Below are 23,476 nucleotides of genomic sequence, written 5' to 3'. Positions count from 1 at the left end.
AATTTTTAAATATATACATAGAGAATATTTTTCAATTATATCCGTATATCAAAAAGGCACTGCTTAAAAATAAATCTCTTAAATTATAATGTTTACTACGTAACACGCTTGAAGATATGACAATATATATTCTCTTTACATACATAGAGATATCTACAGAGATCGTATAATATGTTTATACATATACATATATTATTATATTATTTGTTGAGTGTATCAACGTTTCTTCTCTTATGATAAAGAATTATAAAACTAATTTTTCATAAAGGAATATATAACTACATAATAACATTTATACAACTAGACACGATACAACTTTGGTTATCTAATACTTTCTATCCTAGTATTTTTATTTCATAGATATATCTTATTTTTCTCCGAAGTTGTTAATTATTTCGGTAGATACAGAATTACTTTTACAGAGATATTACTTTAAAAAGCTTCTTAAAATATAATTTGCTTGGATATATAAAAAAGAAAAGATTCAATATGTAAGATAGGGTCTCTTCTATCACGACTGTTTATCATATCCGTGGGTGCAATTAAATATAATAAATTAATAAAATATAAATTTTTTTCAATAACATCTATAAATGCTGTTATCATGATAAAAACGAGATTATTTATTTGTACATTACGTTTCTTAGTCATTATTGTGCATTAAACTTCAAAATTTTAGACGATAAAAATCTCTCCAATCTTCAAGATTGCCGTTATTTATAAAAATTTTAAAAAATTAAAATATATTTAAATATATTCTGATCTTTTTACTATATTAAATTAGAGACTAGAAATGGAAAATTAGATCCCAAATTTCTGGACAAAAATCAGAATAGTGGCATAGACTTATTAATTGTTAACTCTATCTTATATGCTAAAGATCCCAACTAAATAAATGATGTTTGACTAGCATATCGCGAACTCCATCTTTTAAAGGCTGTGATTGTTCCTTTTTGGGCGGTAGTTCCCAGTCGGGGTTCAAGTTGAATGCAAATTGACTTAATATTCTTAATTCACATTTTATTTGCACCCAACCTGGACTATTTATGAAGCTCCATGGTTGATACCTAAATTATATTTAGATATTAGCATATTAATTTTATATGCTATTATAAATTGTAGCAGGAAGTATGTACTATTCTACGGTACACACACTCATACACACAAAGACAATATGTTTGTACACTTATCTACTTACCACTTTTGTACTACTTCTACACAGGAACATAAAACTTCTAACCATAAATGAAGCACTTGTTCGTTTAATCCGAGACAGATGAGAGAACGTAATTTCACATCCATCTGAGCATGTGCATTGTCATGTGTTAAATTTACAGACTGGACGCAACGATATAATAACTGGAAAATTTCCTTTATTATTTATTGAATATATTTATTAAATATATACACGAGAACAATGATAGTGAATGAATAATCTGTCATACCTCTTCTGGGGTTAGAACTTTGCCATCTTCATCCAACCTATATGTTTTGCACAGTACCAATCGACTATAAACAGAATTGAAGTCTTTTTCCACTTCTCTGTTAGAGGCTTCTTCTATAAATAGCCACGGATGACACGGTCCGCCCAAAAATGATGGTCTCTTCATTCCATGCTCTAATACTGCTTTCACAGTGGGGCACAATGTACCCCTTACCAAGTCAGTAACAGCTTCGCTAACCGCGTCGTCTCCAGCACACGTATATTGTTTACTTCGTTCATCCAGCAATTCTACAAACTTCGCGGGAAACCACCCTAAAAATATATTGTTAGATTAATACATTGAATATCATGCACTTACCATAAAATGAGAAAATAATATAAAATTTACTTTGATGGTCTGTTTGAGAGTCTGTATGATTATTAGAGGGATATAATACAAAAATCGCAAAAAATGACAAAACAATATTTAAAAAATTTGGCAGGATTCATGATATCGTAAAATTATTTTATCGTAATATTCAAATAATACTGTAAAATTTCTTTCGTAAATATATTACCTCTCAAGCCATTCAGTTCTCCTACCCAGCAATGTTCATCTTTTTGACTAATGATTGTAATTATATCATTTTTTCGGAAACCAAGCTCATCGTCATCGTGTCTTTCAAAATCTGTAACAAAATTAATATATTTGCAGAGCAGCATTCTTCAATTGACTTGATCTGTTAAGTTACATGAGAATTTTTACTTTTATGGTTATTAAAATTATATCGTTATGTATCGTATACAGCCCTATGGTTGTGTACGCACAGGCCCCTCCCTCATTCGCATCTTATATACAAACACACTTTTTCCCACCCACCTTTTTTTAGTACTTCTTCTGCCATATCTATCAATAAATTAAATATACCCGGATTTAACGGACACCCTTGTCGCACCTCTTTCCCTGTCCAAACTCTTTCCCTCACTCCCCCCTCTAACTCTGTATCTCGATTTCCCCAATACATCCCCACACTTCCTAATTAATCCCTCTCTAATTATATCGCTATGTAACAATAGAAAATATATTTGTACCTAATAAAGCTTTTGCTCTTCTTTTTCGCGTTCGTGATACATTGACGTAATTATCATGATCTTTCGCATGACTTTCCATCGTATAATCTGCTATAAGAGCAACATTATTTAATTTTGGATCAACATTTATGAAATGCCTCGCAACTTGTAAAACAGATTCCCTCAGATCGACTAGAATTTCTGAAAATTCATATATTAAATTAGATAAAAATATAAATTTGATTGAAAATTCTACGTGGCTGCATTATGTACCTGTTTGACGAATATTTTTAGACTTTGCATCGTCTTCACTATCATCATTTCCAAATAAAATTGTTTGTAACATTGATTTGGTTCGCTTCATTTGACGTCTGTAAAAGTATCGCAAAGGATATACGAAAAGTAAAAAAGAATTTGTAATTACAGTGACTGTTAGTTATTAAATAGGAATATATAATGTATTTTTCATCATTATACCTATTCAGATGTTGTTTCGGCAAGTTCGGTACCGCATCCGGATTTCCTACTAGCCCGCCTTGATCAGCCATTAAATAAGCTAAGTGACGACGTCGATGAGTCTCGACTAACACGTCTGTCAGTGACCCACTAACTTCTAAAGATACCTAAAATATATATATCAAATACACAGGGTGTCCGATAATTACCGTGTCATCTCCCGTAGGCAGGTAAAGCGGGTTAAACTGAATGGAAAAGTTCTTTATTGTTTTGTTTCTCAATAATTAATAAGAAATTAATTATTGAGAAACTTACAAAACAAAAAAAAACTTTTAATTTAACCCGCTCTACCTGCCTACGAGAGATAGGCACGATAATTACCGGATACTCTGTACATTAAAATATAGTTGAGTTTTGTCATAACGTATTTCTAAAATTATATCAAGAGAAATATACATTGAATAATTGGTCCACATCATCAATGTCTCCTGGTATATCTGAGAGAGCGTTAAATATTTGTGCAGAGTTCTCCAGTTGTTTTAAGTCTGTTTCTGAAAGAACATTTAAGTATTTTATAACAAAATTCAATTATTATAAAATAGACTCGCTCTATAAAAAATATATATTAAATATATACCTTTTATTTTTAACATCCCAAGCGTAATTTGGAATAAAACTATAGATCCATCGAAAAGGAACATATCCCATATTCGTAATAATATTTTCATGTGCACAACTGATGCAAACAAAGTTAGAAACCAGTGTAGAGATATAAGACTTAATTCTATATCGTGTTGCACCAAAACATGATCTATGTCAGGAAGATAATTAGCTACTAATGTGCGAAGTACTTTTTGGTCAGCTTGAATACCTATGGAAATAATAATAATAATTTATCGTAACGCACTAAATTTTCATTGACTTCAAATACTTTATAAGATTGGCAAAATGTGTTACCCAACAATGTTGAAGAGTAATAAGAAGCTGGTAACAAATCTTCTACTATTGTTGCCATCATCCAAAATGCATCTTCCTCTTCCAAAAGTAATAATAATGATGCTGCCATCGTACCCGTACCTTGACAGTAACTTGATACAGCAAGAGATAAAAATTATATGTTAATATTATACATTTAACTTATCAAAGGCTGCGTTCCGATATTTACTACCAGTGAATATCGGAACGCAGTCAAAAGTGTCATAAAATTAATCATATACTTCTCCATACCCAATATCAGGATATAGCCAAGCTAAGGCACGCATAACGCGTCTTAAACGCGGTATACCAGTACTATGGAGATGACTGAAACACGCGTTGGCCGGCATAATGCGAAGGAGATCTTTCTCTATTTGCTTATTGGTCATTAATGCATCATTACTCGAGGCTTTCACGATATCTTTGTACGTTATCTCCGATGAACATTTTTTCTGAAGTGCTCCTGTAATTAAAAAAAAACGTATTTTCATATAACTCGTCGTCTAACATTTGTATTTTTGTTTCATACCTGACATTCGCATCCAAATTTGAGGTCTCAAGGAATGGGGTATGCCACTGCGAACCATTTCACGTAATTTATCTGTACGTGGTAGACTTCGATCCATATTTTGCCAGGAGAGTTCCGCCACTTCTTTGTTATGGCTGAATTCCAAGAGAGCGATCCATTGCAATCTAAAAGAACAAATCAATACATTCCAATTTTGTATACTTTTATACCCCTTTTATAAATACAATTGTAACAGCTATATTTTAACTGTGTGAAGTAAATATGACTAATCAACCTGTGTTGAGGCTCTTCGACAAATGGTATTCCTAGTAACTTTTTTGAATTCTGTTCAGGGCCATCTTCTTCCTCTACGCGAAAGCCAAATTCGTCAAATCTAGGTCAATAGAACAATTATAAATATTACTTTACAATACTACGATGTCTATAAATATAATCGGTAAATATGCAGTATAGCGCCAACCTCTCCGATTTTGTTGAAACTTTTTTTTTCAACAAAATCGGAGAGGCGCTATACTGCATATTTACCATATAATCTTTTTATGAATTTCAACCAAGTTTTACATATTATTTGATACATTTAATTATAAGTTTTACCTATATTCAGGCTGTGAATTCGGATCATCGGGTTGATTCAGTTTAGCTAGGATATCTTGCGGCCACATGGATGGAGTTAACGCTGAAAAGGGACCACCAGGCGCTGGCGACAAGGTCTCTCCACATAAACCTCCAACTTCTACTTCAACCTCATCTTCAGAGACAGCTGTTTCTAATTTTTTCTAAAACGTACAATTACATTTGACAAATGTAAACCCAGCAAGTAAATGATCAATATAAGATAGTCTTTGCTTATCTAAATTTGTTTTTGAAGAAAAAAAAGACACTTAAATTTTCTATCACAAATCCCAAGTCCATACAAATTTTATTATTCATTTTTATCTCTTTTTCATACGATATTCTTGATTAATTTCTCATACATTTTTCCTTTCTGTCAATCACTGCAAGTTTGAAGTTAACCATATATAGAGATTTAATTATTTCTAGGCACTTTATTCACCATCTCGTTTCAGTTTCATTTAATATACTTTTACACGCTGAAAGAACCATTGTAAACGGCTCCGAGAAACGAGTTGGACTTGGCGAGGTGTCAACCGGACTCGATTCCGCATGTTATCTCACGCGCTTATCAATCTGGAGCAGAAGTCGACCGAGCGTCAGAACGACTCGACCGCGCGGGTACTCACGCTGTGCTCGTCTTTCCCGACATAACCATCGTGATCACGAACGTTGAAGAACGACTTGGCCAGGTCCATGGTGCGAAAACAATCCTTGTTTACGGTCTCGAGTCCGTCAACGCGTCAGATCTTCATTGACATTTCTCGTCCCGTCGGAGCCTGTCAAACCATAGTGCGGCACCGTGGAGTGTGGAGTAACGTCATAACAACTGGGAAAAAAAGAAAGCGACCTGCGTCACACTTACGTAGCGTCATCTGGTTGCTCCTGATTCAAAATCCAGCGGGAAGACGCAGCGCGATAAGAGCGTGTCTGATAACAAGCAGATAGATATTCCTCGTGAAAAAAAACCGAAATTATTTCACATCCCGAGATTTTAATCGCACTTCGTACGTCCTCTTTCATCCCTACTCTCCAAGTTCCTCAAATTAAAATCCAATTCTCGGTTAACCGCACGCATGCAAATCCTGTTCACCGAAAGGAAAATATATGAGTAATCGGCGGACGTCGGTTAATTTATGGAGGCTTACCCTCTTTTATCATATGAAGATAAGAAACACGTTATGTTACGTCTGTGACACACTTCACGCTTTGACAGCTTCGTCGCGCCTTCCGTTTTTTTTTAAATTATTATTAATTAATTATTGATAAATTCAACAGAGATTAATCGTCTGCGCAAGTAAAACAAAAGGCTGGAAAGCCAGTTTAGTAACATTGCGTGCTAATTGATGTAAGTTTTTATTGAGAAGAGGGTCGGTGTAGATTCTTAATTTTTTTAATGAACAACTGTCCTTTGGGAATGCAACATCGCGCTTTATCTCTCTCCATCACTTTCTTTTTTTTTAACTATATACAGCCGTGAAAAGGGTTTTGATTGCACCGGGGTGCCGAACGCGAAACGGAGCATCGAGAGAGAAGAAAGAGAGAGAGAGAACGAAAAGCGGTGAAAAGAAGAGGATGAGATTCACGAGATCCCGTTACTCGCGTTACCTCGAAGAGGCGAGAGGCGACGGCAGGGTGCAGCACCGGCCGATAATTCCCCTTCTCCCTCCACCCGCGCGACCGTCCAGCCTCCAGCGCCCCGTGACTCCCGTGAGCGAGTGATGCGCCGTGCAGGAAAACATGGCGTAAAGTGAGTGCGTTGCACATGTGTCAGTGATTTCGGTAAGGGGCCAGTTGTGTTGAATCGCGAGGTCGGCGCGAACCGCGAGCGTGCTCCGGCTGGCCGCGGCGGGTAACGGTGCCGTCGGACACGTCGGGAACGGCACGCCGCGCGGCTCCCGGCGACGTATTCGCCGGGGAACACGCCGGGAACGCGGCTCGGGTGACGCACGGGGAGAGTGCGAGAGAGAGCGAGAGGACGCTGGACTCTCTTTTGGCCACATTTGGTCAGTCTCCGCTCTGTCATCGCGGAAATTCGCTCGGCCGGCCGTTCGTCCGCCCGTCTCGGCGGATCTGCTCGTTCAATCGAATCGCGCACAGCCGCGGTAATAACCCGCTCTCGGAAGTCGTCGCAACGCCGTATCGGCGACCATTCCGCGCGCGCGAGACACGCGGATCCGCTCCGCGGTCGCTCGTCGCCCCGCGCCGATCGCCCGATCGCGGCTTGGTTCGCGCGCCGCGGGTGCACGCGCTAAGCAGAGCTAGCTTTCCCCGACGCGGCGACGCATTCCGATCTCCTGAGTGTCGTGCCGCCGTGGGTCCAACTGTCGCCGATACCTATACGATTACTCTCTGGCGCGACTAAGCAGATATCTGTATTTACATAACGCGCGTAATACACGCGTGACGCGCGAGCGATGCTAGTAATGCGGCACGATGCAACCGGGTCGAGAGATCCCCGATGAGAACGGGAACGTCCCCGTCGAGACGCCGATTTGTTTGAAACAGTGTCTCTTCCGTTGCTCCTCCGTGTTCTCTACACGAAGTATTTGGAATACGATATCTTGCAGAGGCTACCGGAGTCTTATTTGAATACCTTGAACGCTGAGAATCTCCTATTTTTAATTATTGTTATCTTACATGTTGCTGTATCGATTGTTAAATCACTTATCGAACACCAGTTGTGCTTACTGCAATTGAATAGATTGATATTTATCGCTCTAGGCAAAATTTATCATGTCTAACAGAGTTATAGCGCGTTAAGTGCATGTCGCAAAAGTAAATACGTCGTGGAAAATACTATAAGAAATATAAAGTTATATTTTGGTAAAATTGAAATTTATGAACGGCACGTGTCACTCGTAACGATATTTGTCTGATTAATTTCTTTAATTCTTCAAATTAGATGATTTATATTTTTAATTATATATTGTTATATTTATAATATTATACTTATGTGTTTTATTACATTTTCAGGTTGGATCAGTTGGTTAGGAATAAGCTTTCTACGTTAGAGCATACATCAATAATAGACCAGTAAAGAAATAGGTAAGCTCAATAATAAAATTTAATCTAATCCCCAGGTTTTTCAATTCTTTATAAAATGTATCTTAGATGTACATAATCTCAACTGAAACATTGCATATTATTTATCTTTATTCAATTAGACGTTGCCTGTAATTTTTGAAAAAGTCAGTGCTATCTATAATAACAAATAAAACAAGATAAAGATAATTCCTATTTTATAGAAATATAAAATAAAAAATGAAACTTGACTTATATATGTGTATAATAACTAAATAAGAGTACTAAATATATAACGCAGAACCAGATTTATAGATAGAATTTATTTACTTCAGCTCAAAACTAGATTTATATAGAACAGTTACAATGAGAGTTTATAATTAGTAATCTCAAGTAATTGTGATAATTGTTTGATACTTTAATTCTGTCTCGCGATTAAAAAAAAAATGAAGATTATAAAATAGGAAAGCAGAGAGGCGGGAAGAGAGATGGGTTGCGATCTCAGAAAAGAGAGCCATTTCACAAGCTTGGTTTAGACATTCTAAATATAGCTGGAGGCTCTATAGGCTTTCCGTACTGTGTCATGCCGCGCAGAGCAGCATCCTGCTGTGTTGCGTAGATCTTGCTCATTTTCCGCCGTCAGTATGGCAGAATGCCAAATTTGGTCAACTCAAAAGTATCTGATGATTTTTTAATAATCACCTTTCCAAATTCTATATTCCATTAATAAATGAGATATACGTGCTTTTTTCGTTCTATAGTGTGTTAAAATGTAATAATTTTCTTATCAAAAGGTCTTTGCTAAGATAGTCTTTTAATAAATCTTTATCTAAAGCTTTTTATTAAAAGACTATCGATAATTATGTGATTCATTCTAAAGATTTTTATTTTTTATAATCTGATAATACACAAGTTTTATTTAAAGTTAGATACAATTTGGCACTATACTTATCTACGATTACATTTATATCTGAACTAAATGAGATCGTACAATTAGTTTTTCTTAGAAAGTTATTTTGTCATAACAATGCATTTGTCATAACACTCCTAGATTATATATATATATATATATTTTTTTTTTTAATTGCTATAATAAATATGTGATTTAATGAAACTTATGTGCTTGGCATTTTGTTCGCAGATCATGGTTTGCAAAGCTGGTGAAAAGACTCAAGTATGTGTCGTTCAGTTTAATATACCTTTTGAGGCTAACCATAAACTTTGCACTAGCGACAAATTTTCCTTATATGCATCGACACGCGTGAAGGAACTTTACAGCTATATTGAAGAACATTATCACATGCAACTGGACAGTTTTAGATTACTTCTATGCACATCGTCATGCACAATGGTTATTTTAATTACATCTTAATTACTTTAAATATATATAATTAATACTACATATGATGTGTAATCATACATGTTCTAATACTCTAATCCATATTATATCCAATATTAGGTTGATTTGTCTGATGTGAAAGACAAAACGGTGGAGCAGATTGGAGTGGATTTCTCAGTTGATCCGAGTTTATCTGAAGTGAAAAATACTCTATTTGTCGTTGATCCAACAGTACCCTTTGTTATTGATCTAACACCACCGAAAAACATGGATTATAATCTGCCAACGTATAATCTCACAAGTGCACCGTCCCTTCAACAACGATGGACTGAGGAAAATATTGTTAGGGAAGATGTTAGGGAAGATGTTAGGGAAGATGTTAGAGATGGTAGAGAAGAAGTTAATTTCAGAAGTTTTATTAAAACTGAAACAAGTATGTAAGCACCATTTAAGAGTTATTTTAATATATATTCGTATATATTAACGAAGATCTTTTTTTAGTATTGTTAAATATATATATCTGTATAATTATTTTTGTAATTTCTTCAAGGCTATGTCGGTTTAGTCAATCAAGCAATGACTTGTTACTTGAACAGTCTTCTCCAAGCGTTGTACATGACACCAGAATTTCGTAATGCACTGTACAACTGGGAATACGTAGATGGTTCAGAAAAGGATGAAGCTCTAAGCATACCATATCAATTACAGAAATTATTTCTCAATTTACAGGTACAACGTGTGCTTATAATCTTAATATCTTAATAAATTTAATGTATTTTTAAACGTATATTTAATTTAATTTTTGTGTTTTTAATATTATTGTTTTCAAAATAATTTTTAATAATCACATTTTTTTTAAATAGACATCTACAAGATCTGCAGTGGAAACAACATCCTTAACCAAAAGTTTCGGGTGGGATTCTACCGAAGCATGGCAGCAGCATGATATTCAAGAACTTTGTAGAGTTATGTTCGATGCATTGGAACAGAAATTCAAAAATACAGAACAAGCGGATCTAATCAATAGACTTTACGAAGGTACAAAATATCATTATGCGTAAGTTGTGAAAATATCTGTAATTTGCTTTCTATGTCGCTAGGAAAGATGATCGATTACGTTAAATGTCTTGAGTGTGGAACAGAGAAATCAAGAGAAGATACATTTCTTGATATCCCATTACCAGTTAGGCCGTTTGGAAGCAATGTTGCATATAACAGTGTGGTAATATATTGCTGCAATTTGAAATATTATTTACATTTATACATATAAATATACATAAAAAAAAGCTTTTCTTCTCGTAGGAGGAAGCGATTAAAGCATTTGTTCAATATGAAACATTAGAAGGAACTAATCAGTATCACTGTGAAAAGTGCAATAAAAAATGCGATGCGCACAAAGGATTGAAGTTTACGAAATTTCCGTACCTATTAACTTTACATCTCAAGCGGTTTGACTTTGATTATAAAACCTTCCACAGAATTAAACTCAATGATAAGTATGTAAATTGTACAATATTATATTTGATTAATGAAAATTCTATTCCTAATTTCGAAATAATTTCACATTACCGTGATTTATGCTATTTCAGAGTCACGTTCCCGGATATATTAAATTTGAACTCTTTTATCTCGTCTACAACGAGTCAAGAATCTCCAGGTGGTGAGGAAGACATCGGTTTAGGTATCAAGTGCGATGATAGTTCCACGACAGATAGCGGTACTTTAGATGACGATTGTGCACCGTGTGACAACAGCCTTTCCAACAGTAATCATTCAGCCAGTCATGATCAAGACGATGATGAAGGTATAATATTATGGATGTGATTATTTATCGAAACAATTTTCAGAATTATTAGAGGATGTGTATGTCCACCTTCAGGTATTGATATGAGCAACGGACCGTCGACATCGAGTTGTACTACGCATAATCACGAGAATGAAAAGAATCGCAGTACTTATATGCTGGGAAAAGGCCCATACATGTATGAACTGTTCTCAATCATGATTCACAGCGGCAGTGCGAGCGGAGGTCATTATTATGCTTATATAAAAGATTTCAGAACACAAGAATGGTTATGTTTTAATGACCAAAGCGTTACTCAGGTATAAAAATTAATTTTGACGCAACTTATTATATTTCTTGACATTATTAACAATTTTTTCGATTGTGTTATATTTTCAGATAACTCATGACGATATCCAGAAAACATATGGCGGTGGACCTTCGAGGGCGTATTATAGCGGTGCGTATAGCAGTAGCACGAATGCGTATATGCTCATGTATAGGCAAATCGATCGTGCTCGTAATACTCTACCTATGCAAACCCAAGATTTTCCACGACATATTCAGGTAAGATTCAAACAAAAACTAGAATTCAGATACAAATTTAAATAAATTGTATGCTACACTTCGAATTAAAATAGTTTGTACAATTCGAATCAATAATCAAATTATTTGTTTGATTTCCACTTACAGTTTTAAATTTAAATCCAATTACCTATAGTTACTATAATTATTTTTCTAGAATAATAAAAATTTTTTCAATGATTAAGGAATTTTAACTGCAAGAGGTTTTTTGCCTTTTTAAAATTTATTTTATAGGAAAACACTCCAAGGTACACTATATTATTTAATACATTATTTTATCCAATTTGTAGGAACTATTGAAGAAAATGAAGGAAAGTGAAGATAACGATAGAAAAAATCATGAGAAGAAAATGTCTATACCTGTGTTGAAAGTGTACTGTCATCATCCGGTAGAAGGGAAATTGACGAATGTCAAATTATATGTCATGCCTGACATAACTTGGGCCGAAGCAACGGAGAAAGCGTATAAGAAATTTGGTCTTGAGAACGTAGTGAGTCTGGATCAGTGTCGTTTAGTTACTTATGAACATAATACTGATTTAATAGAATGTAGTTACGATGATCGAGAGCATGAACCTGTTGGAAATATATGGCGCTTTTCACGTCGATTCGATTTATTATTAGAAATTCGTCGCAAAGATCAAACGTTTGAGACGTATTTACCAGGTGGTGAGTATAAGACGGGACGGATGTATATGGCTAATTACAATATTTACGGTCAAAATTTAAATTTTTCAAATTTTACGTTTTAGGGGTTGCAACTAAAGTATTTGTCATAGACGTAACCCGAGAGGAGGTAATTGACGGTCCGATCGATATCCGAGGTTTATTGTCGCAAAGTGTTAAAGAGTATAAACAAACCGTAGGAAAAATTATTAATATGGATCCTAAACAAATGAAAGTAATATTGCGAAAATATCCGGAAACTAGACCAGTGGAAAATGATGATAGTGACCTGCAAACTGAAGGATTTTATAACGCGAATAAAATATTCATATCAACGATGTACGATATAGATAATAACAAACCTTTTCAAGAATCAACAGTACACAGAATCATAGAGAATTTCAAACACGTTATCTCTCTGCATGTCCAGTTACCAGATACCAGTAAAGGTGACATATACTTTTTAAATAGTTTGCAAAATGAATGTCACATAACATTTACAATTGTAATTGCCGTATTACAAAAATTTTAATTTATTATAATTTTTATGTAGAAACATTGGAGGAATTGAATATCCCATTGTTAGATGATAAAAATGAAGAAAAGGAAAAGTCTGTCAGTGGTCCATCGAAACTTGGCGTTATTGAATCACATTGGGATGCCAGTTTGAAATATAACGAAACCTCGAAAGGTTGTACCCGAAGTAACGAGGATGCCACCATACGAAATATAAGTCCTCAGTTAGGGGAAACTGAAGAATGGAATACTCCTGAACAAAGTAATAGTGAAGATAGTAGCCTTAGCGATAGTGATAAAACGTTGGTCGGCGATGCACCGGAAAGTGTTGATATTGAACCACAATCGTGGGATAGACGCCCCTATGATAAAGACTATATGATTTCAAAGCAATTCGAAATAGAAAACTGGGATATTGATGACGACTCCGATTATTACTTTAGAGCTACACCATATGCAGATAGTACTCAACAAAAATGTATGTCGTTCAAAGTCAATTTTAGTGACTATGACTATTGGTTGCTTAATTTAAAATTGTCTCTTTTTTTTTTACAGTACTTAAAGTATTAGTGGATAAAAGAATGAGATTGAGCACTTTGAAGAAAGATTTAGAACCATTTGTGGGTGTGCCTGTGAAGTACTTTAAAGTTTTTCGTCTATCAAATTCTGGTGAATCAGAATGCAGCTGTTTGACGGAGCAACTTAATTCATACGAGGATGGTGAAAGACTTAATGTGAAACTCGGACGAGCTTTGCGTAACGGAGAATTCAAAGTAAAATTATACCAACTACTGATCAACTCCATTGAGGTTTGTACTGTTTTTTTTTGCACACGTAGAAAGTATATTTTATATATGTTACATTATTGTTATTAAAATTTCTTATTATGGATTAAAATTTTATTAGCCTTACAAATTTTTATACGAATGGATTGTCTCGAAAGATATGACGATTGGACATGCAAAGAAAGAGATATTGGCAGAAATAAAGAGAAAATACGATATAGATATACCATATGAAAAATGCCGGCTTAGGAAAAAGTGTTATAAGACAGCCTCAAAAGTATTTTTAAATGAACAGAAGTTTGACGATCTGCGATTTCATTCGAAAACATTTGAAATGATTGTTCAAGAACTACCAGATAAAGAGACAGTCACAGACACCGATCAGATTGTCGTGTTCGTAAAAAGGTGGTTACCAGCAAAATTGCAATTTGGACAATTCCAAGAAATTGTTATGGATAATAGAACGGTCGAAGAACTGAAAAAGAAAGTAAGATGTGTAAAAAAAATCGCTTTGTATCAATGAAAAGATAAAATGGACTTACATTTTTCATTGTTCTTCTTTCTAGCTTTCCGCAATATCAGATATTCCGGAAGAGCATATAGATATAGCTAAGGGAAAAGGTAGTTTTCCATATGACCATTCTGTGCTTCGAATCCAAAATGAGCATGATTGGAGTGAACATCACGATAGTTTATCTTTCAATTTTGAAGATGGTGCCGTCTTCTTATACAGGTATGCATATATTTATTATATTTCTCGATTGTTAAATCTATGTGACGTACCTTTTAATCTCACTAAGTTTTTTGGTTTGTTTTACAGGGACAATAGGGAAAAACCAAAACAATTAAATGCCGACGAGGTAATGGAGATCGCTTTTAAGGAAAATTCACGCTTAACACCGCTTTCTACTACTTCGAGTTACAGTCCACGTCGGGAGAGAGCACTTAAAATATATTTGGATACCGAATGATCGTCCATAGAGAGAGAGCACCAATCTCCTAAAATTGAGTTGCTAAATAGACAGATGTGCGAACACAAAACATTTGCACATAAAATGGTTGCGTGTTGGGTATTTGCGAAATCGATATTTCTTCAAATGCCAAATGTTTTGTGTTCCAGTGAGTCTTCAGCATTTCAAAGCTTCCGCGTTCCTAAAGATTTTCGGCTTTTTCTTGAAACTATTGGATTTTTTTAAAGCGTTTGGATTCATGAATTGTTATATATAGTAACACGGAATCCCGGTATTCGTACCTGATTTCGAGATTTCTAGAATATGAATGATTTATATGAAGTGTAAAATATGTCCGATATCACCTGGTCTGTTGAATCAGTTTTCCATCTGTAGAATCAAACTGAGCAGTACGATTAATCATAAAAAAAAAACTAATAATAGCGATGAGCAAATTTTCTGATTTAATGAAAATTCACGTGTGTTATTGACTTTTTCAATATTTTGCATGACAATGTAACTTGTGTTCCTGTTACTCTACTATTTTCGCGAATCTGCTCGGTTTTCTCTATTGTACATAGAGAAATCTTTATATCTTTATGTCTGTTAAAATATATTTATAAAATAGGCATTGCTCTTTGTTGGAAACAGTTATATGTCTAGTATTGTATAAGAACTGCACTGTATATACAAACTATCAATACTTTTGTTATCACTTATCTGGCACAATGATGAAACTTGTATTTTTCTAGCGTATGAAACTTATGGGTTTGCTACTTCATGAAACTTTACTCCATGAGTTTTGTCAATCATTTCTGAGTCTAAAATGTATTTGTATAGCATTTTACCTGGCAGTTATCGTGTGATGGCATGTGTCAAATCACTCAATGTGATCAATTTTTTAATAACAAATGTGTTATCACATGTACGTTTTATTATTTTTCAATTAACCGATCTATACTAATAATGTGCATAAATTCGGAAATAACGGCAGAAAAAAAAAAGATTTTTAGAAAGAGATTTTGTGAGAGAAACAGACGATTTTACACGTTCTCTTATTCCTGACCATACTACCGATATACAAAACTTGGGAGCATATTGCTACTCAATATTACATTTGATTACTGTTTGTACTTTAAGAGATATACATATCATTGCATTATCTTTGCAATAATACTAAATACTAAAAATAGCTTCTTGTGCATGGGTTCCGAAGATGTGTACGGTAGTGTTCTAGCTTGAAAGTGTGAAACAACATTCATCGTTTTAGCAGCCAATATTTATTCGCTTGGAAGCTGCTTTCTGTTGATTTTTTTTCCTCGTAAGGATGAAAGATTGATGAACTAGACCACGTGGTAACTTAATAGTTCTATTTGTTGCGTCTTTATTTATTTTTGTTATCCTCTATTAACGTTTTATTTATCATTTGAAGCTAGGTTTCACACATCGTTTGATCATCGTTTTTATAATCGTTGAATGAAGAAAAAAAAATGTCGATGACTATCTTTTAAAAAATGTCTGATACTATCTTTTAGCAAGGTAGATAACAATGAAAGCAGCGAGCTACACTTGATCTTTTTTTGCGAATAAGATAATTGTAAGATCGTGGAATACATCTCTCTCTGGACACGGATTGTAATTTAAAACTCTCTAATCATCGGCGATCAAAGGTTATTCTCTGTATAATACACTGAAGTTATGAAACAAATTATATTTATAATTATTAACAATGAAATAATGAAGTGTCTGCATTCGCCTCAATTAGACCGCCCGATTCATATACCCTCGTCATCCTTATCCAGTTCTTAAAAATATATTGAACGTTTTAAAAAATGCTAAAAGTAACATCAGAGTATATATAAACATTTAGAATTCTGTTTCTATTATAATAAAACATGATGTAAAAGGATAAATCGATAAGGAAAAATCAACTTAATGCAGTTGCAATTATTTAGATAAACGAAACTTTTCGAATAGCTAACAATAGAAAATCATTGCAGTTTATCAATTTAATTTCGTGATGAATATATTGCGTTGAGAATGTGCGTGAAGCATAAGTTAGCTCGTTAGCTACGATAGCATATCGTAGAGCGATTTCGACTAAAGTTCGATTAATTATATAATAAATTTAAAAAGTTCGATTAATTATATAATAAATTAATCAACAATTCAATCGGTAGAATTGTCTCAAAAGTAAAATTTCTAATTGTTTAATTCGTTGCTACCAATCTAATCTCTCTCTACATCTCTCTACGTGTTAAACAACAAAAAAATTAATAATTCTATCCGCGTTAACGAAATAGTACAGGCATTACTTGATGAATTAATTGTTAATCAGGTTAATATTTAGTAGAAGTCGTCCGTTCTTCCGAAACGACCGGGTTTCCTCTCATTTCCTCTCGAACCAACGGTCACGGTACAGGGATGTGTATCTTCTTCTTCTTCTTTGCGCCCCTGGTGGATCTCTGGCTCAATAGGCCATGGTACCACGCTTTCCATACAAGACAACGGGTCCAGTGGCGGGGGCACTGGAGCCCTCTTGTATCAATTACAGGAGGCTTCAAGCCGATTCAATTATTGCTTTGACCAACTGAGAGGTCGATAACTATTCAAAAATAAAAAAAAAAAAAATGTGCCATACGCACGTATCCAAAATTCCCCTATGTACAGGACACCATGAAAATCTAACCGTCAAGCCGCTTGCAGCGGCGAGACTGGCGATCACGTGATATAACCCAGTACGCAAAAGATTTCAAATTTCGCAAATCAGATTCAACCTTATCTCTTAATTCGAATAATTAGGATCGACACTCCCCTTAATCCTCATACGGCAATTACGCGATATAACGCAGTTATGATTCAAATTACGCTAGAAATTCCAAATTTCACAAGTATATATAACTTTCTTAAATTAAAAGAAAACACAAAATATGCATATCAAATACGATCGAAACGCTTGGTCAAAATCCAAAGCGTCCCCCTCGAGCAGGGACGCCCAAGAGATCGACCAAATCTCCTTAAGTGATCCCCAAACGGCGAACTCGCAACATAACGCAGATATATATCAAAGTACGCAAAAGGTTTCAAATACCACAAGTATAAAGCAAACAATAACTGTTCTCATAACAGTTAATCTTCAAAACATGTTCAATAGAGCCGCTAATCATAGTACGTAGTGACAATGTGTCCTCTCCAATATAAAGCATTGACATATAATTGACATCCCCAAGGATACCTTAGGAAATATTCCAAGAACGCAGCAAAAACCGTAAACACAATTACACGAAGGTGGAATGTTCCATGCCAAAGCCGAAACGTATAATGAAAAACTCTCAATCCAGATCGTACGACGATCACATGATATAAACACGATTCAAGATACGCATTAAGAATTTTCAAGTTTCACGATCGAGTAATTAACTATCTTAAATCACATTAAAGAAAACACAAAATATGCATAGCCAAAAACAATCAAAACGTTCTCGCTAAATTATCCCCATACGGAGATCACGTGATATAGCGCAAATATAATTCAAATTTCACGAATATATAGCCGACTATAATTGATCTAAATTGTCCATAAGTAACTTATATTAACAAAATGCAAGAGGTCTAAACTTAGAACTAAAAAGCCTAACAACTTTTAATATTCGCGATAAGGTACGCAAGAATTTTCAAGTTTCACGATCGAGTAAATCACATTAAAGGAAACACAAAATATGCATAACCAAAAACAATCAAAACGTTGGACATATAATCAACCGGTTCTCACTAAGTTATTTCCATACGGAAATCACGTGATATAGCGCAGATATAATTCAAATTTCACGAATATATAGCTAACTGTAATTGATCTCAATTGTCCATAAGTAACTTATATTAACAAAATGCGGGAGGTCTAAACTTAAGAGCCTAACAAATTTTAATATTCGTGATAAGGTACGCAAGAGTTTTCAAGTTTCACGATCGAGTAAATAACATTAAAGAAAACACCAAATATGCATAACCAAAAACAATCCAAACGTGGACATATAATCGACCGGTTCTCGCTAAGTTATCCCCATACGGAGATATAACTCAATTTCACGAATATATAACTGACTATAATTGTTCTCAATTATCCATAAGTAACTTATATTAACAAAATGCGGGAAGTCTAAACTTAGAGCTAAAAAGTCTAATAAATTTTAATATTCGCGATAGTAATCAGTAATTAGTCTCAATTGTCCCTATATAACTTATCTTAACGAAAGAAGATCACTCAGTCCCATTGCACCAAGACAAAGTTGCTCTTCACAATATGTTCAGTAAAGATGTTAAACTTAGTATTAAACATTAAACACAAGAATGTATCTTCTCTTAACGAAAGAAGATCACTCAGTCCCACTGCACCAAGACAAAGTTGCTCTTCACAATATGTTCAGTAAAGATGTTAATCTTAGTACACATTAAACACAAGAATGTATCTTCTCTAAATAGTTAAGAAACAATCACGAAAGAAACTTTGACAACATAAGTGAACACTACAGACACAAAGTGGAGCCCGCCACAAAGTATCTTCAGTGGATCCGAATGTATGACGCATGAGCCGACGTCCGTACCGGACGCCGGCTCAAGGCGGACTCGGATGTGTATCTAGATGCGATTCATTCGAGATGGAGCAACTTGAAGCGTGATGGCACTCCCAACGCTGCAACAATATGTAGTGTCGGCTTGCTCTCTTTAGTTCATTCCCTCACATATAATACATGTGTGACACTTGTAAATAAAGATCCATGTCAGAGAGAAACCTGAGAGAGGCCATCCCGGCCTTTTTCGTGTGTTGCTGTGTTGCATTTTCCGACGCGCCGCCTGAGAAAGTGCAACTCAACTACGTCGTATCGCTCGGTAACCGCACATGGTTTGCGTCCGTGCTAATGGTTCGTGTCCGAACTAGCCAGCTGGAGGGGATATTCTGGCCGCGGCGGCCGCGCTTCCATCTTGCGTATTACAATTAATAACGAATTACGATAATTAAAATTACAAAATTAAGATTACATTCTTCAAAATTATTACGAATTTTGTATCTCATAATTTTGAAAAATATAATCGTAATTTTATAATTTTAATTTTCAGATAAATGTCAAATTTTGCAAGCAAGAAGCTATTATTTGAGCGTTGATTCAAACCTTCACATTTATGTGAAATTTCTAACAATTAACGATAATTTTTAAAATGTGAAATTCTATAGATAAATAATAAACACCGTTATTATCTTAATCGTCTTCTGTTGATTTCGTATAATATATCCGGCATTAGTATCATACAGTTTCAAATTTATTATACGTTTCCTTATAATTCTTTATTACAATAATTTTCTTATAAATAATGTTACATATGAAGAGGTAAAAGCCATAGTGGTGTAAGTCAAATTTTTTAAAATATTGTCTTGTATGCATAAATGCAATTTATATATTGTATAGATTGCATCTATGCACACGAGTCAATATTTTAAAAAATTTGACTTATGACACTATGGCTTTTACCCCTCCATATAATTAACAGTACGAGTTACAATCCGTTCGTGTTCCTACCTACCCAAAGTATAATATCTCTATGTATAATATGTATATATTCCCCGCCTATCCATATTTCTATATCTTCATATAGCTACCTAATATTTCATATTCCTACCATATTTTCATTTACCTAACGCGTTATTTCTGCCCACCCGAATTTATTAGTTTATTTAGTTTTATTACTATTAGTTTATTTTATCAATATTAATTAGTCGCAACCGCGATACCCGAAATTAAAGAAGTAAAGATTTTTAAAGGGAGTTTAAAAAATTTTAAGTTCGCGATTAATTGAGATTAAGCTGGAGACGTCACTTTCCCGTCTCCGATTACGCGTTCCCATGTGTAAAAAATATTACCCTCCCTATATATGCACATTATACACTAAATTGGTGGTGTTCAACACCAACCTACCTTGTGTAGATCTTCTCTCCTTTGACCAGTTTGACCATACCATTTCATGGCCAAATCCATTCTGGCAAAGCCAGAAACAAGAAGAAGGAATACACCTTCCGTTACCGCCTAATCATAGACGGCAGATGAGCGTAATGATTTTACGCTTTTTCTCACGATGCGCGAAACACGACCGCGTCGCGAAGGGCCATTTGTAATAAAATTAAATTAAGTAATTTTAAAATTACTAGCGTTGAAAATCTACTTAATATCGTATAAACTATAATTTACGCGAGTGATCATTTTCTCGATTAAGAACAAAAAAGATTTTAATTAGTTAGGAGCTGTTATTTGGAAAAAAACCCGTTTTAATCAACCGCGTATGTAATCCGAATAAATTCGACTACATTTTACGAATAATAAAAACTTTAATTTAAATCTGATATAAGCATGCAAGACTTAAATAAAAATGCAAAATGTAAATGAATAACAATATTGACTAACGCAAACTGAAAAAATCTAAGACCCATTTTTTTCGATATCGTTTCGCATACGGAGTCTCAAAAGGATGAGAAATAAAGAATTAATGACGTGAGATCCGAAAGAGATAATCAAGTTCCTGCACAATATTGAGCTAATGTGAATACTTTATGCACTCGAGCAAACAATTTAAATTTTGATAGTTACATTTTACTACGATAATTATACTACTACTTAAAAATCAAGTATTTATATTAACGCGAAATTAAGTAATCAAGTTTAAAATAATTGTTACAAAAAATTTTCTGTTTTGCAAAACATAATTTATCAGATCTCACGTCATATCGCTTTAACTAGTATAAAAACCAGTTATCAATACATATATGAAAAGACTGTGAAAGCTTAGGCTAAAATTGGTGCGTTATAGGAACAAATAATTTTAAATAATGATCGTGAACACACACAATTTTGTTAAATGGATTACGTAAAAAATATATTAAATAGATTGTATATACATAACAATAAATGATTAAAATAGTGCAAAGTACTTTTTATCTTCAATCGTGATATATGCAGGCTAAAAGCATCTCTAAGCGTATATATTGCATTCTTGCACCAATTTATATAACACTTAATCCTGAAAGATATTTGGGATGAAATTTACAATGACAAAATGTACGACAAATCAATTTATGTGATTTATCCAGGATTAAATGTTAAATCCTAATCTGACCCAGTCATTCCATTTTAAGACAACGAATCTGTGAAACGTAACATATGTAATAATTTATTGTGATAACTTGACTCTGCAATATATTTGACGTAATAATTGTCATAAATTCGTTACCTTAATTATGAAATTTTAATCATCACTCACCGACCGATGCACAACAGCGGAGTTATTCTGCAACGTCGCTACGATGATTCTGTAACAAAGAAATGTAGAATCCGAATTAAAGCAGGGTGCAAGAGAGAGAAACAGTCAATATTTCAAAAAATGATTACTATATAAACACTAAATTTTATATTATTGTTTATTAAGCAAATTTAATGAAATAATTTTGTAATTTCTTAAGAATACTCTATCCATTGAACATAAGCTTCTATAGAATTTCTAAAATAAAACTATTTTTCTCTAACTTTTATTTTCTGAATAACTATCCGGTTAAAAAGTAAATGACCCATCAGTATAAGATATAATATGAGTATATGTATAAATAAATTATATTTACCGCTTGTTGCTCCGCCGGCGCCTGATGCCTCCTCCTAGGCCTCCACCTCCTCTCAGGCTGCTCGGGATGTCAGTTACTGTTTCCTCGATGCGAAGATACTCCTTCCTGCGTGAATATTTTCTGTAACATAAAAATAATCGAATCGACTAAATAATTGTCACGCACATCGAACATCTTATTCGTTATTACGATTAATGTTTTTCTAAATTACATCTTCGAAAAAAGTCTCTACGTTAGAATCAACTTGAATCAAATTTTTCGATTTATTTTTTTTTTACTAATTTATATTCCAAAACATGGTTTAATGTAGCAACTAAATAAAAACAAACGAAAAAAAGATTCTATAATATCTTTAGAAAAAATAAAAAATAACACTTACCAGAAGTGTTAAGTACGCCGATGCCCGATGCCTCTCCTAGGCCTCTACCTCCTCTCAGGCTGCTCGAGATGTCCATCGTGTTCCCTCGATGCGAAGCTGATGGTCCTTCCAGCGTGGATATTTTCTGTAACATAAAAATAATCGAACCGATTAAATAATTGTCACGCGCATCGAACATCTTATTCATTATTCAGATTAATGTTTTCTTAAATTACTTCTCCAAAAAAGATCTCTACGTTAGAATCAACTTGAATCAAATTTTTCAAATTATTCCTTTTTACTAATTTATATTTCGAAACACAGTATAATGTAGCAACTAAATAAGGATAAACGAAAAAAGGAATTCTATAATATTTTTAGAAAAAATAAAAAGTAACACTTACCAGAAGTGTTGGTACGTTGATGCCCGATGCCTATCCTAGGCCTCCTCCTCCTCCTCTCAGGCTGCTCGGAATGTCAGCTACGCAGCATTCCCTCGCTGCTCCGATGTCACGTACAGCGTCGTTATTTTCTAAAATATTCAAATGAACGATTCGATTAAGTAAAGACAGAAAAGATAGAAAATTTTTGGACATGAGTAACATAGTACGTAAAAATCAATTACACTCACCACTTTCTTTCAGGCTGCTCTGGCCGCAAAATCCACCTCCACCTTCGGGTCAAATAGGAGTCTCGAGCCACATTGAGACTCGTGGCAATGCAGTGTGACTTCATCCATTAAGC

The 23,476-nt window shown here is 34.3% G+C and overlaps 2 protein-coding genes and 1 long non-coding RNA gene across 7 annotated transcripts; 1 reads left to right on the top strand and 2 right to left on the bottom strand.

Moving 5' to 3' along the window:
• Positions 1-13: 13 nt before the first annotated feature.
• LOC112454998 (small G protein signaling modulator 3 homolog) lies at positions 14-6,761 on the bottom strand. 2 transcript variants are annotated; one of them, XM_025016667.1, is made up of 16 exons: positions 6,675-6,761; positions 5,696-5,895; positions 5,049-5,230; positions 4,729-4,827; positions 4,455-4,618; positions 4,178-4,388; positions 3,908-4,038; positions 3,588-3,821; positions 3,407-3,501; positions 2,972-3,117; positions 2,768-2,865; positions 2,516-2,695; positions 2,002-2,112; positions 1,446-1,756; positions 1,199-1,359; positions 875-1,067 (listed from the first exon to the last, which is right to left on the bottom strand). In XM_025016667.1, exons 2-16 carry the CDS (start codon positions 5,762-5,764, stop codon positions 875-877), a joined length of 2,385 nt encoding a protein of 794 aa, XP_024872435.1. In that variant the 5' UTR covers positions 5,765-5,895; positions 6,675-6,761. The 2 variants fall into 2 exon arrangements, with proteins under 2 accessions (XP_024872437.1, XP_024872435.1); XM_025016669.1 differs by lacking the exon at positions 6,675-6,761 and having other exon boundaries at positions 14-1,067; positions 5,696-5,764.
• Positions 6,762-6,769: 8 nt separating this feature from the next.
• On the top strand, positions 6,770-15,707 carry LOC112454997 (ubiquitin carboxyl-terminal hydrolase 47). 4 transcript variants are annotated; one of them, XM_025016663.1, is made up of 18 exons: positions 6,770-6,848; positions 8,043-8,114; positions 9,232-9,441; positions 9,550-9,862; positions 9,980-10,158; positions 10,293-10,467; positions 10,530-10,651; positions 10,732-10,925; positions 11,019-11,233; positions 11,309-11,532; positions 11,612-11,779; positions 12,088-12,466; positions 12,550-12,912; positions 13,017-13,457; positions 13,535-13,788; positions 13,886-14,251; positions 14,331-14,497; positions 14,585-15,707. In XM_025016663.1, exons 3-18 carry the CDS (start codon positions 9,235-9,237, stop codon positions 14,733-14,735), a joined length of 3,918 nt encoding a protein of 1,305 aa, XP_024872431.1. In that variant the 5' UTR covers positions 6,770-6,848; positions 8,043-8,114; positions 9,232-9,234; the 3' UTR covers positions 14,736-15,707. The 4 variants fall into 4 exon arrangements, with proteins under 4 accessions (XP_024872431.1, XP_024872433.1, XP_024872432.1 ...); XM_025016665.1 differs by lacking the exon at positions 6,770-6,848 and adding an exon at positions 7,084-7,171; XM_025016664.1 differs by lacking the exon at positions 6,770-6,848 and adding an exon at positions 7,366-7,611.
• Positions 15,708-21,685: 5,978 nt separating this feature from the next.
• LOC112454992 lies at positions 21,686-22,796 on the bottom strand. The gene is made up of 3 exons (XR_003040812.1): positions 22,754-22,796; positions 22,375-22,494; positions 21,686-22,068 (listed from the first exon to the last, which is right to left on the bottom strand). It is a non-coding gene; the product is annotated as an uncharacterized LOC112454992 (long non-coding RNA).
• Positions 22,797-23,476: the final 680 nt, after the last annotated feature.

The sequence above is a fragment of the Temnothorax curvispinosus genome, unplaced genomic scaffold (assembly GCF_003070985.1).
Source record: "Temnothorax curvispinosus isolate PA1 unplaced genomic scaffold, ASM307098v1 QBEX01005631.1, whole genome shotgun sequence".
Classification (NCBI taxonomy): domain Eukaryota; kingdom Metazoa; phylum Arthropoda; class Insecta; order Hymenoptera; family Formicidae; genus Temnothorax; species Temnothorax curvispinosus.
The sequence above is the reverse complement of the archived record's forward strand: the minus strand, read 5'-3'. Positions and strand labels throughout refer to the sequence as shown.